Genomic DNA, 17,272 nt, shown 5'->3' with positions numbered 1-17,272 from the left:
CACAGAGCAATAAGGTTTCCCCTCAGCCTCTTTTTTTCCACATTAAACCAGTTCCCTCAGCCACTCCTTGAAAGACTCCTCACTCCTCCAGACTCCTCACCAGCTTTGTTGCCTTTCTTTGGAGATGCTCCATCACCTCAGTGTCCTTCTTGCAGTGGGGGGCCCAGAACTGAACACAGTGTTTGAGGTGCACTCTCACTGGTGCAAAGAACAGGGGGACAGTCTCTTCCCTCATCCTGCTGGCCACACTATTCCTAATACAAGCCAGGATCCTGTTGGCTTCCTGGTCACAGTGCTGGCTCCTCTTCAACCACCTGTTGACCAATACCTGCAAGTCCTTTTCCTCTGGGCAACTTTCCGGCCACTCTTCCCCAAGCCACTAGCATTGCATGGGGTTGTTAGCACCCAAGTGCAGGACCCCCTCAACACTTTGTTGAATCTCATACAGTTGGCTTCAGCACACTGATCCAGCCTGTCCCTTCCTACCTTCAAGCAGATCAACACTCCCACCGACTTTGGTGTCACTTGCAAACTTAGTGAGTGTACACTTCATTCCCTTGTCCAGATCATCGCCCCAAAGCTGCTCCCCGTGTCTGGCTGGACCCCACCAGTTAGGAAGGCAGAGGATGAGTGAGCAGGACATGCTGAGGATGCTCAGGCAAAAAGGTCCCCCACTACAGCAACAGTATTTCATCCTGGCCCCTCTGGTGGCACTAGGGAAGGGTAAGAGGAATCAATGCATCATATGTTAACCAGCTATATATCATCTCACAAGTTGCAGGCCTTGGCAGGTTCTTGTCTCACTAAACAGCTGGGTTTAAAGTTTATGTATCATGCAGCAAAAATAATGGCTAAATGAAGCTCTTAGTTGATGGACAATGAAGGAAAAACTCATTTTTCAATCAAAATAAAGTGATCAGTTCCTCCCAGTTGGGTTTGACAGCCCTGTCAGACCCAAACAGACCCCAAAATAGTTTGCTTTTTTATGTTTTGTCTTCATGTTAAAAAAAACCCCAACCAACCACCAAGAAAAAAAAAAAACCCAAACCGATAACTTAAAAGGAAACAATGTTTCAAATTCAAGAAATAAGACATTCCATAGAAACCACTACCAGGAAACCATAGAAACCACTGTCAGGAAACCATTTGCTTCGGCTGGATTTTTTGTGTGTCCAAGCAAACTCTTCTATGCACTGGACAGAAATTGTACACCATTGCAACTTGAATCTGCATGCAGGTGAGAAATAGTTAAAAAAATATGAAGCTGCTGCCTACCTCTAGTCTTCCTTGCCTTGAAATGACCGATTCCATGTGTCCATATGAAGGGGGATGGCCCTGTGATTTTGATGGGCTGGAGGCAGGGCACAGAAGGTGGTATCTGAGCTGATGGGGGCTAGCAGTGAGAAGAGTGGGAAGCAGCCAGGTTGCTCTGGACCTCGCTTTAGCATTCCCTGACGAATGAGCACCTCACTCCCTGGATCAGGACCTGCCTTTCTGTGAACTGGTAGAGAGCTGGGTGGGAATTAGGGAGGCTTGTTGCAGTCTTTCATCTTCTAGTGCTAATCCTGAGCCATCAAAAGGGGTCACCTGCTTTGAGGGGAGAGCCTTAGGATGCCATACTGCATTTAATCAGGGGGAAAGGAGAAGAATTACGAGCTACTAAGGTACACTCCAGTTTCTGGAAGAAGTAACCAAATAAGTGACTTGCACATATTTAGAAAATCAAAACAAATAAAACCAGCCTGAGTGTCTTCAGAACAGTCTGTGTCAGACTGTCTTGATTCCCATCCATGGCAGAGGGATTACTTTTGTGAGATTTGAGAGGGATGAATTTTTGCCATCCCTCCTGATTTCTGACACTGTCCTAAACAACATTCTGACCAGCAAACCAGGGAAATGTGGCCTGGTCAAAATGTTCTAGAGAGCTGTTCTCTGATGGAATTTATCTGAATTGGAAAGAGAAAAGAAGTGTGTTGAAAGGTCCTTTCTGAATCCAGCTCTGTTCAGGCTCTGCAATGATGTCTGGCACATGGAGGGCATTGTACAAATTCAAGCAAATTGAAAAAATGGTCTGAAAAAAACCAAGGTACTCTGTAGAGACATGTCTGAGGGATAAGGCATAGAGCTGAGGCAGAACATAGCTAACTTGCTGGCTAAGGCCAATGAGAAAATGAGCCTCCTAAACTTGCTTTCTGGGCACGTTTCCCTCTGCTACAGGCACATCTTGTCCCCAGGCCATGGGGCACACATCTTCATTAGCTGCATCTTGCAAAATGAAGGCAGAGGAATGGCCTTTCCAGGAACCCCCTAGCTGCTCAGATCCCTTTATAAAACATTTTGCACCATTTCTTGACAGAAATACCAAAAAAAAAAAAAAAAAAGAAAAAACCCAGCCTCTCTTTAAAAGAAAGCAGGTAAAGCTTCTGGTGCAGTCACTGAAACCATTTAGGAAAGTGTTAAAAAAAACAGTATTTTTTGTCACTATGCTGTGTCAGCACAAGAGCTGTCCTATTGGCCTTCTGTGCCTTGGCCCCTTGAGTGAAGAAGCCCTTCCCTATGGGATTTTCAGCCTCCCCTCAACCACTGTGTATGGGATAGCAAAGAAAGAGGGGCCTCTGTCCCTTGAGGAGCTGTGATGGGTAGCAGGACAGGCTGTTTTACTTCTTGAAGCATCCATATACCTGCAAGGCAGCGAGGACCTGGCATCCTTTGGCATCCCTAAGAATGAGCTAACACAGAGACCCCCCAAAAGGCTTTGCCATCTTCTTTGGGAAGTGCATTAAGCCCCATGGCCAGAGGAAGAGAAGGGGTAGAGGGGGAGAGATCTGGGCAGTATCCCAGTGCAATTGGTTTTACTTCTGAGAAGCTTCATTTTATCCATTCTCACCACATAGCTGATGTGTCCTGAAAAACCATCTGTAATTCTTCTGGGCTGAAGCAAATCAAGTGCAGAACAAGGCAGTGAGAATATCATTAGGGAATAGGCCCACGGAGGCATCCTTAGGTCTGTATTTGAACTTTGTGAGTACAAGCACTCCCTTTCTCCTCCAAAACATGTTTGTCCATCTCTGCAAAGCACAATGAAAATACACTCCAATACAGAATAATTTAGACAGAAAATACAGCATTTCCATAAAGGTTTGACGTTATTGGGCTGTGATGGAACTAGTGGCTGCTTTTATAACCTCTGCAAGCAGATACGGCTGTGCCCATGCCAGGACCAGTGGTTACCACTGTCTCAGGCCTGTCTGCCAGCAGCCATGTCTCCATGCCCAGGATGGTGGCTGCAGCCCAGGATTGCATGCGGCAGGTGTTTACTAAAGCAAGGTAGGGTGTCTTGCTGGGCTGAGTATGCCTCAGGCAGCCTTGCAGTGAGGGTGAATGTGATAGCCCCTCAGTTCTCCTACTTGGTTTACCACTTCTGCTAAACCAGGCTCATGGTTTGCTTGACCCCACCGAGGGTCCTTGTTAGGAATTAACACTAATCATGATCCCCTCTCTCCTCACAGGCCACAAGGAGCAGAGGATACCACAGCAGCTGTAGTGGCTGGGACAAGTATGGTCAGAAAAACACGGTGAGAGATTTCCTTTGGCAGCTGTGGGCCACAGACCTTCACATTACCCTTTGTCTTTCTTCTTCCTTTTGTTTTGTTTCCTTCTATTTGAACCTGGTTCACCTGCCTGCCCAGCAGAGTGGAGGTGCAGAGCAGCTGGCAGAGACTTGCATTGATTCTGTTGGGCAGCAGAGATGGAGCAAGTATAGCATGGATTAGGACTGACCCTGGCCAGCACACAGTGTGCAGTCCATGAGGAGGAGGAGAGTGCTGTGAGAAGGAGAGAGTCCTGTCAAGGTGGCATAAGGGCTGGCAGCTGAGCTGGGGGAGCAGGAGATGCAACTTCCCCTCTCCTCCCCAGGGGAAGCAACTGAAGATGTTTTGCCTCTTTTTTTTAATGTTCATCATGAAAGAAAACTGGCTGCAAACATCAAATGCCAAGGAGCTAATAATAGATATAAGTACATTATGTAAAAGGAAATCAGCGGTACATCTAATCCACCTGAGAGTCCATCCTGCTTCATAGTAGCAGAAGGCTCAGCCCAGCCTCCTCTGCTGTCTGTGTACATATGGTGCTCAATGAAGCTCTGTCCTTGCAGATGTCTTGAGAAACATGCTTACTGTAAATCATATTGTACTGCTGAACTGACTGGGGCTGTTCTCTTCTTCCACTTGTTGGTAGCATGCAAAGACCAGACCTCCCACTGGCCCCTGAGGACACTTTATCTAGCAAGTGTCCAGCAGTGGCTCTCACCTCAAGTGGTGGGCACAGCCACATGCTGCCAAAAGCTTCTAATGTAAAACTCTATTGGGAAATCAATAAAAAAAATAATTAAAATAGAGGATTTTCCTCCACTCCCCCCTGAAAGGAAGAATCTCAGTGCTTTGAAAATGGATCCCCTGGCAGAGCAGTGTGTGCTCCAGGCTGAAGCAGCATCCCTACTCTGTTGCAGTCCAAAACAGGGACCCAGTTTGATGCAAACAAATGTCCCCCTTTATTGAATCAGAAGGCGATATTTATACACTAATCTAAGAGCTAATGCCACGTATACATATTGCTGATTGGTGATTTCTACATCTCGTTACACACGTTTTAACTTGATTGGTTACAAAGCATTTAGCAACAATTAACTAACAAAGCTTATCTTTCACACATTTGAGCTTCTTTGTAGACATAACAATCGTGCCGAGTCCCTTAATCTAATCGTCTTGCTTACTCCTTAACCTTCGAGTGTTCTAACGTACTGGTCCCTGCAGTTACAAAAGTTGCTTTACGCAGAGCTGTCCTTGCGCTTAGCCCAGGGCCCATGGTCGAACCGTTCTATCAACAATTGCTCGGCACCAACAGTTCGAGATTGTACTGCCTCACTACTCCACTTCACTGGGCTAAGTGATACAAAGACAGGCTGAGAGAGTTTGGGCTATTCAGCCTGGAGAAGCATATGCCTTCCAGTACACAAAGGGGGCCTACAGGGAGGGGCTTTTCAACAGAAAGGGTAGTGATGGGACAAGAGAGAATGATTTTAAACTGAAAGAGGGTAGATTGAGGTTAGATATGAGGAAGAAATTCTTCATCATGAGGGTAGTAAGATACTGGAATAGGTTGCCTAGGGAAGTTGTTGATGCCCCCTCCCTGGAGGTGTTCAAGGCCAGGTTGGATGAGGCCTTGTGCAACATTGTCTAGTTGGAGGTGTCCCTGCCCATGCAGGGGGGTTGGATCTTGATCTTTAAGAATCATAAAATGATTCTATGAAGTGTCCAAAGCTCAAGGATTGCAACTTGATGCTAACCACGTGCTCAGTAGAAGTCATGGTTGGCAGGTCCATGGCCAAATTAGGTTAGGCTTTGTTTTTGTGGTTTGGACACATGATGTTCAGAGCTAAATTTGGCATCCACGTGGAGTGATCCTGCTGGTGTACCAGCAGGGCCAGACAAGTTCTTCTGGGGAGACCTGGTGGCAGCATCTGGCTGTGTTTCCACTTCAAAAATGAAAGCAAACTGTCATGCTCATAGAGACTGCCATAAGGCATGTTTTCACTTCCATGCAGAGCAGGTCCTGTCATTTAAAATAAGTCCTGTTGCAAAGAGAGATGAGAAAGTCAAATAGTAGCAAGTGCCCCTGAGCATGCATGTCTTCTTGTCTGACCATCAGCAGATATGCCTTTCCAGCTTTGAAAACACCCAGCTGTGCCCACAGAGCCATCATAGTGGTACACTGAGGAGAATGGAAGAGAACCCTGAGCCAGGCAGAACACCTGTCATCGACCTCAGAGTGCTGGTGGTATAGGAAGCTCCTTTAGTATTTACAAAAGCAGAAAATATAGCTTGGCCTCTCCACAGTCCCATATGTGATCCTGATGGCTGGACACCCTCTGGCTTTAGTGCAGTATCTTTCCTCCTGAAAATTTCATACTTACCCAGTGCTCTCATTTCTCTGTGACCCTGTGGAAAACAGCCTTACTATGCTTCTTCCATCTCATTTAGTCCTCCAGGGCTAATGTAAAGCATAATCCATAGTCCCAGCTAACTTGTGGTGGGACAGGACCCATCCAAAAATGTGCATTTAGCCAGCCCAGGCATCAGAGTGGATGGCAAACTATTTTTCACCCCATCCTTCAACAGGTGTGCTCTGGACACCTCTGGACTGCCAAAACAGGAGAAAGGGGCAGTCTGGAACCTTGGAGCACCAGTGAGATGGGAGACTGTTGGCTTAGGTACTTCCCCTGATCTCAGCAGGCTTAATCAGAAGGGAAAATAGAACCCATATAATAAGGATGCAAATTTGTAATGCAAACAAGTCGTATATTTTACCAAGCTAGACTTCAGCTTAGTGGTATATTTTGCAGACATTCCTTTGGGGATGTACAAGTACTACCTGGTGTTTGAGCATGGTGTGCATAAGTCAAAATACTAAGCTAAACCTCTGCAAAGCTACACGAGCCCCACTGAGCATGTCCTACAGTGCCCATCATCTATAAAGGACATATGTTTAAACTGACTCATTGCTAGCAAGAGGAGAGGAAGCAAATGAACATGAAATGGATTTCCCTAAGACCCTTCAGTTTAAGTTCAAAACAATATTTCACAGACCCTGGCCAAATATTAACAGTAACCCCCAGCATCTGTATATTGTAGACTTTACTACCTCTGCTGTACAGTTGAGAAACAGCAGAATGTGGCAAGATTAAATTACCAAAGTCCAAAGCAAACCCATGGCAAAACCACAGGAATAACTTGTGTTGCATTTCTTTTGCCTTGCACCCTAAACAGTGTCTCACACTACTGCACTGGCCAACCAGAAATGAGTATTTAGCAACTACCCTGTTTCCTAATGCAGATGCTGGGCTTAGCTTTTTGGGCTGCTCCACAGAATGCAATGATCCATAACATGGTGCACACAGGAAAACTTCTCATTTGTAATTTTATAGGAAGATGGATGAAAACCATCAATATTTAGAGAGGCACATAAACAGGCAGCGATGAAGTGAGTTTCTTTGGAAGACATGCATGAGCCTATGCTTCATGTTAACACATGCTCAAGAGGAAAAGCAGTGCAGTTATCCTGCTGCAGTGCTGTGCCACAGTGGGGCAGTCACCTTGCATTGTCAAGGAGAGGCTTACTAAATAGCAGCACTCAAAAAAAAACCCAAAGGTGGAAAGATGAAGCCCAGAAGGAATCAGACACCTGCATTAAAGCCAAGAAAACAGCTCCCCAAAATTACTGTTGCCACAGCAATCACCAAAAGGATTTCTGCTTATCAAGTTAAACAATTTCAACTCTCTTTGGTCATTTCTGCCAAAAAGGACTGGTTACAAGGATGGCTGCTCAGTGATCTGTGCATCTGCAGCTCTGTGGCTTGCAGGACTGCACAGATGTTACAGAACTGAGCTTCAGCATTTACTGTTAGCTGCTAGATGAGCAGCAGCAAGCATAATAGTTATCCCTTACATTTGCCAAAACAGAACAGCCAATTGAAGTGCAAACTCTAAATGCTTCCACATAATTTATTTAGTTGCATAGTAGCTGTGGGATGGGTGTGCAGGAGCTGCTGCAGAGTGGCTGACAGGTTTTACTAGGCCATGTAGTAGAGCTGTTTAAAAGAAATCAGGTAAACCATTAGGGTAAAGAAGCTCTGAAACAGAAGCAGCCAAGGGTGGCTTAAAAAGAACTTGTTCTGGTTCCTGTGAAGATGCATTTTTTTTTAGAAAACAAATTTAAACATTTAGTGGACAGGCAGTGAAGGAAGACTCTGAATGGGGAGGGTTAAACAAGCTGACATTTTCACTGGGCATTAAAATGCCAAAAGGCAAAGTAGTCTTTTGTGACATCACCTATCAGACTGGCAGCATATGCCCTATCCCAGACACCCAGTACCTATGAAAAAGGCCACCCTGGAACAAAAAGTGGTAGAAACAGCTCTTTGTCATCATGACTAGGGTTTTGCTGGCTTTTCTGACAACATTTGGTGATGTCTGTCTCTGTGCTCTAGTGAGGACAGGAGGACTGGATTAATTGGTAAGAGCTATCATTCCTAGAACTACATGATCTCCAAGAGCATTGCCTCAGTTACATCTGTGTGCTGGCTATCTTTGTTGTATGAGGGAGTTTGGCACTGACAGCATTGTGCAGGAGTCTTACAATTTACTTTCAGGGTTTGCTCTATGACAATTTTTCTTATTTTTGGCCTTTCTTCAAATTGGTGAAGCCAAGAAACAGCCAAGGCAGCACTTTGAAGACTGAATTACCTCCAGTGGACACCCAGGGCAAAAGACCTGATTTCCACCTGTTACAGGGGCCTATAGGGATTTGTGTGATTGATTTTAATTAGCATCAGACAGATTCACACTCTCTGCTGTAGGACAGGAGCAACTCTACAGATTGTCCTTGCTTTTTGAATATTCTGGGACTGAGTGGATAATGAGTGCCTAAAGAGAAGGCTCAGATTGCTCAGCAAGCAGTGACATACTTGGGATTTGGAATCCTACAAGGACAGAGACAACTGGGAGTAGTGTGGAGTTTTTGTGAAATGAACGGCCATATAGGCCATATTGTGAATGAGCCATGAGAAATACTGGTAGTGTTAAACAATGTACCATGAGACTTATGAATAGACAATGCTGGTAGTGTCAGAAAATGTTATAAGTTTAGACAATGCTGTTTTATAAAAGACAATGTGGTCTTGTAAATTATGCTGAGCTAAAGACCTTGAAGCAACTGAAAAGTTACTACAAAAGATGAGCTACATGCAGAAGATAAGGAAATGTGGAGAAGAGCTGTTGCAGCTAAATTGTGGACTGAATTAGCATTACGTAATCTGTATGTGGTCATTGCTGTTAATTAACCAATTAGCTTTAAAGTTAAGAGTGTGGTCATCACATAATAACCAATCACTAAATGCTATGTATTTAGTAAAGACACACTTGTTTGTATATAAGCACAGTCGTGGAGGTAAATAAATGGGATTTTCTTTCAATCATATTGATTGTGTTGGCATCTCTCTGTACCCTCTTGTCACAATTGGCACCCGAACAGGGACCAATTTGAAGCTGCTGAGCTGCTGAAGATGCTGCAGTGAGAGGCTCGAGCAGGAGGAAGAGAGGAAGCCGGCCGACAGTATTGACCCCGGTACTGGAGAAGACGCTCTGCTGGATCAGAAGCGGTGAGCCCACCCCTTTTAAAAGAAAAGGGAGGAATCCTAGTGCCAGGTTGAAATCCTGGGAATTAGGCACCCAGGTGGCTGGGGAGGAGATGGGGTGATCACTGTCTAAGGCAGAAGAAGCAGTGATCAAACTCCTCCAGAATATCCTTTCTACGAGAGGGAAGAAATATGATGAAAATGCTTTAAAACAGTTATTATATTGGGCAAAGCAACACAATCATTTTAAAGATTGCAATGATGTTTGAAATTTCACTTTGGGAAGAGTTAGGTAATACTTTATGGAAAGAGATCTCTAAGGGCTCAAAACAAGCAACCAAATTGGCCACAACGTGGCACTTAGTGATTGAGTCTTTGCAAGAACTAAAGGCTGAATGAGAGGTTATGCAGACCGCATTTGTTGCTTTAGGGTCACAAAAAACTGAGTCTGTTGGTTCTTCTTTGTTTGCACTGCCTGCAATGCCAGGAATTCAAGGCATTCCTGGAATTGTCTCCTTGGCTAAAGCAATCATTACAAATCCAAGAGCAGAGTAAAAATAAGCCAGAACAGGGAACTGCTCCTCAAAGTGATAAGAAGCCAGAAAATCGGCCAGCACCACCGCCACCACTGATTGAGGCAGAACCCCCTGGTCAAAGTTTAAAAGATTTACCACTGTTATCTTAGACTCCTCTGCCTTCTTCTTCTTCTTTTTCTTCAACACCACCACCACTGTATCCTCCATTGCCTGAAAACCCTCCACTTCCAGCATTGTCTGTCGCAGATAATCTGCTACACTGGGAGCAATCAACCCGAAGAGATGCTGAGAGTCGGCGCTCGGAAAAAGAACATCCTCAGGAACAAGGGGAGCGACTAGAAAAGCTTCAACAAATGGTCCAGGAAATGGAACTATGGCAAGCCTCAGATGAGGAGACTCATCCTCCACCTTACCCTGCTCATCTCGCTGGAGTTCCAGATCATCAATTATTGGGGGAGTATAAAGGGGCTTCAGGCAAAGCTGGGAGGGAGAATGGGGTGGAGGAGGGTATTCGTTGGAAGGGAATTATTCAAGAAGCTTTATTAGAAGGTGTAATTTTGCCTTGGGCTTTCCCAGTTATAGCTGTAGCTGGGGGAGAGGGAGGCTGGCAACTGTTAGATTGGAAAATCCTTAAGGAAGCTAGACAGGCCATTCAGTCAAATGGTCTTCCACCTCCTTATACTCAGGCATTGATAAAGCCTATTTTCACTGCGAACCTGCTAACACCTGCTGACATTAGGCAGTTGGGTCTTAGATTGTTATCACCATCGCAGCAAATACATTTTTGGGCTGCTTGGCAAAATGCATGTAATCAGGTTGCTCTTAAGCCTCGTGCAGAAGGTGATCCGTTACATGGTGTGACTGCATAACAAATTCTTGGTGAAGGGCCGTTCGTCCGTGGTGATTGGCAAGCTTGGTTCGCAGTGGAAGTATTGCAAATCTCTTAAGAAAAGGCTCTGAATGCTTTGTTAACAATTCCTAAAGAAGGGGTAAAGCAGAGTTATGTAAAAGTTGCTCAGAAAGTTGGAGAACCTTATGGAAAGTTTATAGATCTGTTAATTATAGCATTGAGAAATGCTTCTGAATTAGATGAAGAAATGAAAGAAAAACTTATGTCTGTATTAGCCTATGATAACGCTAATGAGAAAACACGAAAGACATTGTCTCATTTGCCAAAAGAAGCCTCTGTCTCCACTGTGTTGGAAACAGTAGAAAAAATGCTGGGCGCAGAACAAACTCAGGTTATGGCAGCAGCTGTAAGCTCTTCCACCGCAGCAGCAGTGGGAGCAGCGGTACGACCATTCTTGAGAGCTAAACTGAAGGGTAAACGGTGTTTCAAATGTGGAAAAGAGGGGCTTTATCAACAATACTGTAAGGAGGGAGTTGAAAAGCAAGGAGGTAATAAATGGTGTGTCACTTGCCGAAAGAATAATCATAATACAAAAGATTGTTACCGGAAGTCGGGAAACTCATGATTGAGTGTGCCACGCCCGTGCGTGCAGACAACAAACCAGGGTGCTTGGACCACCACTCCGCAGCAACCTGAGGGAGTGCCAGAGTGGAAAAACAGCTGTAGAGTGGAAACAGCTGTAGACATATATCTGACTGACATGCAGGTTGCATTAGTTGAGACTAATATGACTGGACCCTTGGGTCACAATCTTAGTGCTTTACTACTTGGGAGATCATCCATTTCTAAACAAAGTCTTTTTGCTCTTCAGGTGTCATTGATTCTGCCTTTACTGGACCAATTAAGGCCACGGTTTATACTCTGTCGCCCCCTGTCTTTGTCTCTAAAGGACAGCGGATTGCTCAATTGATCCCATTTTGGAATTGTGTACCAAAAGCCAGGGACATTGACAGGGGAGATGGAGGTTTTGGTTCTACAAGATCTGCACTGGTAAATTTGGCTATTGATATCACAAAAGTACAGCCTCAGGAGTTCATTACTGTTGTTAATGGCTGTGGTGAGGAAAAGTGATTGTCTTTATTAGTGGATACTGGAGCAGATGTTACTATCATAGCACGGAAGGATTGGCTGTCTGCATGGCCACTTTGTCCTGCACAATTGGCTATAGCTGGTGTAGGTGGTTTGTCTCTGCCATTGCAGAGTCAATATCCAGTGCAGTTAAAATTTTCAGATGGCAATCATGTGTCAGTGAAACCTTATGTGATGTCAGTACCTGTGTCATTGCTAGGACGAGATGTATTGTCTCAGCTGGGAGTCAGGTTAATGTTACCTTTTCAGGAGTGGTCACTGAAGAACAGCCTGTGATACCTTTGACGTGGAAGACTGAAGTACCTGTCTGGGTAGATCAGTGGCCGCTTAAGCAAGACAGGCTAGACAAAATTCATTCCTTGGTACAAGAACAGCTTGCTGCAGGTCATATCTGACCCTCCACAAGCCCGTATAAAACGCCAATTTTTACCATTCCCAAAAAATCAGGAAAGTGGCATTTATTACATGATTTGCAGCCAATCAATAATATTATGGAGGATATGCGGGCACTACAGCCTGGATTACTTGCTCCTACTATGATACCAGAAGGCTGGGACATAATGGTCATTGATCTTAAGGATTGTTTTTTCACAATCTTTTTGCATGAGAAAGATTGCAAAAAGTTTGCTTTTACAGTACCTAGTATTAATAGACAGGTTCCTGCAGAACGTTATGAATGGGTTGTTCTTCCATAAGGAATGAAAAATTCACCTACTATATGTCAGCTGTATGTTGCTTGGGCACTTCAGCCATTTCAAAAAAATTACAAAAATCTATTAGTGTATCATTATATGGATGATATACTTATAGCAGGGCTTAACTGGAATCGGATCATCTTTTGATGCAATTAAAGGACTATTTAGAGAGTCAAGGACTCTATATAGCACCTGAAAAGGTTCAGAAGACTGATCCTTGGAAATATCTTGGTTGGGAAGTGACCAAACAAACAATTAGGCCTCAGAAAACAGATCTTAAAGTAGAAGTAAAAACCTTGGCAGATGCTCAAAAACTGTTAGGAGAACTGCAATGGGTACAAAGTGTATGTGGTATTACTAATGATGACATCGCTCCTTTAGTGCCTCTGTTAGGACATGATAATGATGCCTCTGCACCTCGTAAATTATCAGAAGAACAAAAAAGGGCAATAAAACAGCCACTAAGGTGGGCAATGCATGGATGTCGCAAATGGTTTTGGGAGCACTATTGAGCAACAGTGGGAGACTTGCCACCGAGTGTTGGGGAAACAGTTCAGAAATATACAGGTTGTGAGCAATCCTGACTTACTTCAACTTAGGCTACATTGGGTTAATACTTATTGAGGCCTAGTTAGAGGCTTTCTGAGAATGAGCTACTGGGAAAGAGATAACTTAATCGGCAACAGAGGAGGAAAATAATTATGTGGGAAGAAGGTCCCGTGAGAATGGTATGTGTGGTTGGAGTACAAGGCCACCTGCATGATAAGATGATGTAAACAAGGCTTCTCTATATAAAGTGAGTGCAAGCTGCTAATAAACGATTTTCCTGCAATCATATTGATGCGTACATGGAATCCTTAAGCCTCCGCAGATTGCTTTCCCACAAATGGCGCCCGAACAGGGACTAAGGGTGGCCCGGACCAGGGTCTAAGGACGGCCCGGACCAGAGACTCTTATGCTGTTGCTTCCAGGAGCGATAAAGACAGCTGGAATAAGAGGGCGGAGAGGCCAGTCGAAAGGAGATTGCTGCCCCGGCAATCTATGTAGCTGGTGCCCGGCTACGGAATAAAAGAGGTACCTCGGAGTTGAAGAATCTTGCCCTGATCAGGTGAGCGGCTGGGGAGGAGATGGGGTCTACACTCTGATGTAGAACAAGAAGAGACAGTAGTTAAGCTCCTCCAATATATTCTCTCTATGAGAGATTTATTACACGAAGGCAGGACCTTACGTGAATTACTGAAATGGGCACAGGGTAGAGACTTGATCCCCTCGATGGGTACTGTTTTTGAGTTACCTACTTGGGAAGCCATAGGTATTGTCCTATGGGATAAAATTAGCGAAGGAGATAAGGAGACACAAGGCTTAGCGACACTTTGGAAATTGATTAAAGAAACCTTAAAAGAAATGAAAAGTGAGAGGTCAGCAGCAGCCTCAGCGTTTGCTGTCTTAATGTTTGATCCACCAGTACTGATGAATGCTCAAAATATGAACTTGACCTCTAAACAGTTATTTGAGACACCTAAAATACCCTTACCAGCACCTGAAGGGACTGTACTGATTCAAACTCAGTCAACTGTGCCATTTGACCCTGGGGGTCGGATGAAAAGCAAAAATGGGACTGAGAAGCAAGACCAAAAGCGACCGAAAACACCACCAGAATCGTCGGAGGACCCAGAGGGAGAGAAGCCGGAGAACACAGGCAAGGAATCTTGGAATGCAGACTCCCCACCTCGCGCCCGCCTGCCACGGCTCCCGAATGCTCTGCCACCTTTCCACCTTGGAAGCCTGATTTATCTTCTTGACCACAGTTGCCATCAATTAATCCTCTGCTTCACCTGTCAACACCATCAGTGCCTGCTATAGAGCAACAACCAAGGAAGGAACTGGGACTCGGAGACAAGCAACTAAGGAAACTGCTGAAGAAGCTGACAGAACTGGAGACCAAGGATGAGTATACCCCTGAAAAAAACCTAGTTTTTGCTCCAGGGAACATCCCGAACAATGGGGCATTAATCCATTTTTACCCCCTGATCCATTCCCTATTCCTGCTCCTATTTCCCTTAACCCTTTAACACCCACTGCTCTACCTCTTCCAGATCCAACATGGGGAGGGGAGGGTAGTGGGGGGGGGTGGTAGTGTGTATCCAGTAACTAGATGGAAGGGAATTATTCAAATGCTATAGTTGAAGGAGAAATGGTTCCCAATATGAGTCCGATGGTTTTCCAGTGATTGTGGGACCAGGAGGAGGAGGTCAATGGGTTGCATTAGATTGGAAAATGATAAAAGAAGCCAAAGGTGACATTACAGTACAGTACAGTACAGTACAGGCGCAGTACGGTTTGAAATCGATTTGAGTCATTTACTCAATCTCTTTTGCAACATCTTTTTACTGCTCAGTTGTTGATGCCATATGACACAAAAATGCTCATTAATACTCTGTTAAGTTCTTCTCAACAATTGCAATTTCATCATAAATGGTAAATGCTGTGTGAAAATGCAGCTGTGATTCCTAGACAGAACACCGATGCATTACACGGAGTGCAAGCACAAATGTTACTCAGTGCTTGTCCTTTTGTACATGCAGATTTGCAGGCATGGTTTCAAACTGAAGTGTTACAAATTTCACAAAAATTGGCTTATAAAGCTTTGCAAATTGTTCATGATCCTGCACAAACAACCCCTTTTCCTTTACAAATATTAAACAGAGGAGAGCAGAGTCATATTCAAAATTTGTGGATCACTTCTATTCAGTGGTAATATTACATCTCAATTTGTTAAAAACAACAACAAAAAAACAACAAACAAAAAGAAAAAAAACAGAGCACAATGTCAAGACATCGCTGGAGTGGACCCGAGAGGGACAAATCGTTTTGCCCCCTAATGCAAGACTATTTGGTTTGGCTACTGCGAACTTCCACAGACCTGCAAATAGCCTTGGCATAGCTTAGTGGGGAAATAGCGAATTCTTACCCCTCATATTGCTTGTTACCACTTTTATCTAACATGCAGTGGGAATCATGTAATTTTTTGTCTGACAGTTCGGTAGATGGCATTACGGTCTTTACGGATGCTGGAAAAAAAATCCCGTAAAGCTGTTGTTACCTGGGAGGAGACACCTGGGCAATGGAAAGAGCATTTAATTCAAGGGAAATCATTTGACTCTTTGCAAACCCTTGAACTTATTGCGGTTATTTGGATTTTTGAAATATGGAATAATACTGCTGTAAATATAGTCTCTGATTCACTTTATGTAGTAGGGATTGTTTTGAGAATGTATCATGCCATTTTGAAGGAAATTTCAAATAAGCATTTGTATTTCTTATTGCAGAAGTTATTAAGACTCTTAGCAGAAAGAGAACATCCTTATTTTATCACTCATATCCGGAGTCATCTTAGTGACCGAGGTTTGGCTATCAGTAATAACAGAGCTGACTATTTAGTTGCACCAGCGTGGACTGGTCCTTCGGTTGATGTTTTTTCACAAGCTCGACAATCTCATGCATTTTTCCATCAATCTGCTAAAGTGCTAGCGAAGCAATTTCATTTACTTCTGGGGGATGCCCAGGGAATTGTGAAATCTTGTCCTGATTGCCAAAAGGTTGATCTTGGTATTGGGATGGAAGTCAATCCTAAAGGTTTAAAATCCTTGGAACTGTGGCAAACGGATGTCACTCATGTACAACAGTTTGGACGCTTAAAATATGTGCCTGTTGTTAAAGATACTTTTTCTATGGCCGTTTGGGCCTCTGCTCAGACTGGTGAGGCAACGAAACATGTTATCAGACATCTATATGTATCCTTTGCTGTTCTTGGAGTACCTCAGTCTATTAAGATGGACAATGGCCCCGCTTATACTTCTGCTCGTTTTCGACAGTTTTGTGGACAATGGGGTATTCGTCACGTTACTGGTATTCCTCATAACCCTACAGGACAAGCAATAGTGGAACGTTGCCATTCGGTACTAAAGACACTCCTTGAAAGACAAAAAGGGGGGAGGAAGGTAGTCCTCCTCAGGACCGGTTAAGTAAGGCTGTATATGTCATGAACTATTTACGCCTTACAGGAGATCGTACAGAACCTCCGATACTGATTCACCAAAAAGCTTTAGCAGACTTTGCTTCGGAACCTCCTACAAAATTTTGTTGGAATTCAAGAATTCCATCACTGGACAATGGGAAGGGCCGGCAGAGGTGAAACTGACTGGTCAAGGTTATATGTGCTTACTTACAGGTACTAGAGTGCGTTGGGTACCAAGCAGATGGGTTCGACCATGGAAACAAACGCCTTTAAATGTGGATTCACAGTGATAATATTTCTGATACAAGTATTTGGTTTGGGAGATTGTACTGATTTATTTTATTTTAGGCTGATTCCACCAGATTTTAGTAGTAATAGTGTTTTGGTTTTTAAAGTTTTTGGTAGGTGTTGTTAAATTTTTCTCATATTGGTAAAGAGTACGATAGATTCATAAGAATGTTTTTCAGAGGCCGAGAAATGCTGCGGAGAGAAAGAAATTCCCCCCCCCGACTCTTTCCCCCGCGGCTGCTTTTCAACCCCCCTTCGTGTGCCTGGCGATTGCTGCCAGCAAGCTTGCTACAGCTGCAGGTGCTGCCTCTGCCCCCGCAGATACTGTAGCTGTGAGCCCTGCTGGGAGGGGGAGGAAAGGACACCACATAGCCTCATTAAAAAGACAAAAAAAGAAAAGTTTCTCTAATGCCTTCTGAAAGGTATGAAGCAGAAGTGGGAAATATTTTTACATAGTTCTGGGCATCAAATGTCCAGGCCTGAATTTTGGTAGGCAGTAACTTGAGGGTTACCTGCTACTCATGAAAGATACTGGTATTTTCTTTT

The 17,272-nt window shown here is 44.1% G+C and overlaps 1 protein-coding gene across 1 annotated transcript in view; it reads left to right on the top strand.

Annotated features, from left to right (window-relative positions):
* The window catches only part of STUM (stum, mechanosensory transduction mediator homolog), a 32,590-nt gene extending 28,921 nt beyond the window's left edge, over positions 1-3,669 (top strand). Inside the window, exon 3 of the mRNA XM_008501158.2 lies at positions 3,510-3,669. Coding sequence (XP_008499380.2) covers positions 3,510-3,544 — 35 coding nt within the window. The 3' untranslated portion in view covers positions 3,545-3,669. The remainder of the gene's footprint in view (positions 1-3,509) is intronic.
* The last annotated feature ends 13,603 nt before the right edge of the window (positions 3,670-17,272 follow it).

The sequence above is a fragment of the Calypte anna genome, chromosome 3 (genome assembly GCF_003957555.1).
Source record: "Calypte anna isolate BGI_N300 chromosome 3, bCalAnn1_v1.p, whole genome shotgun sequence".
Lineage (NCBI taxonomy): Eukaryota > Metazoa > Chordata > Aves > Apodiformes > Trochilidae > Calypte > Calypte anna.
Note: the sequence above shows the minus strand (reverse complement) of the source record. Positions and strands in the feature narration are given on the sequence as shown.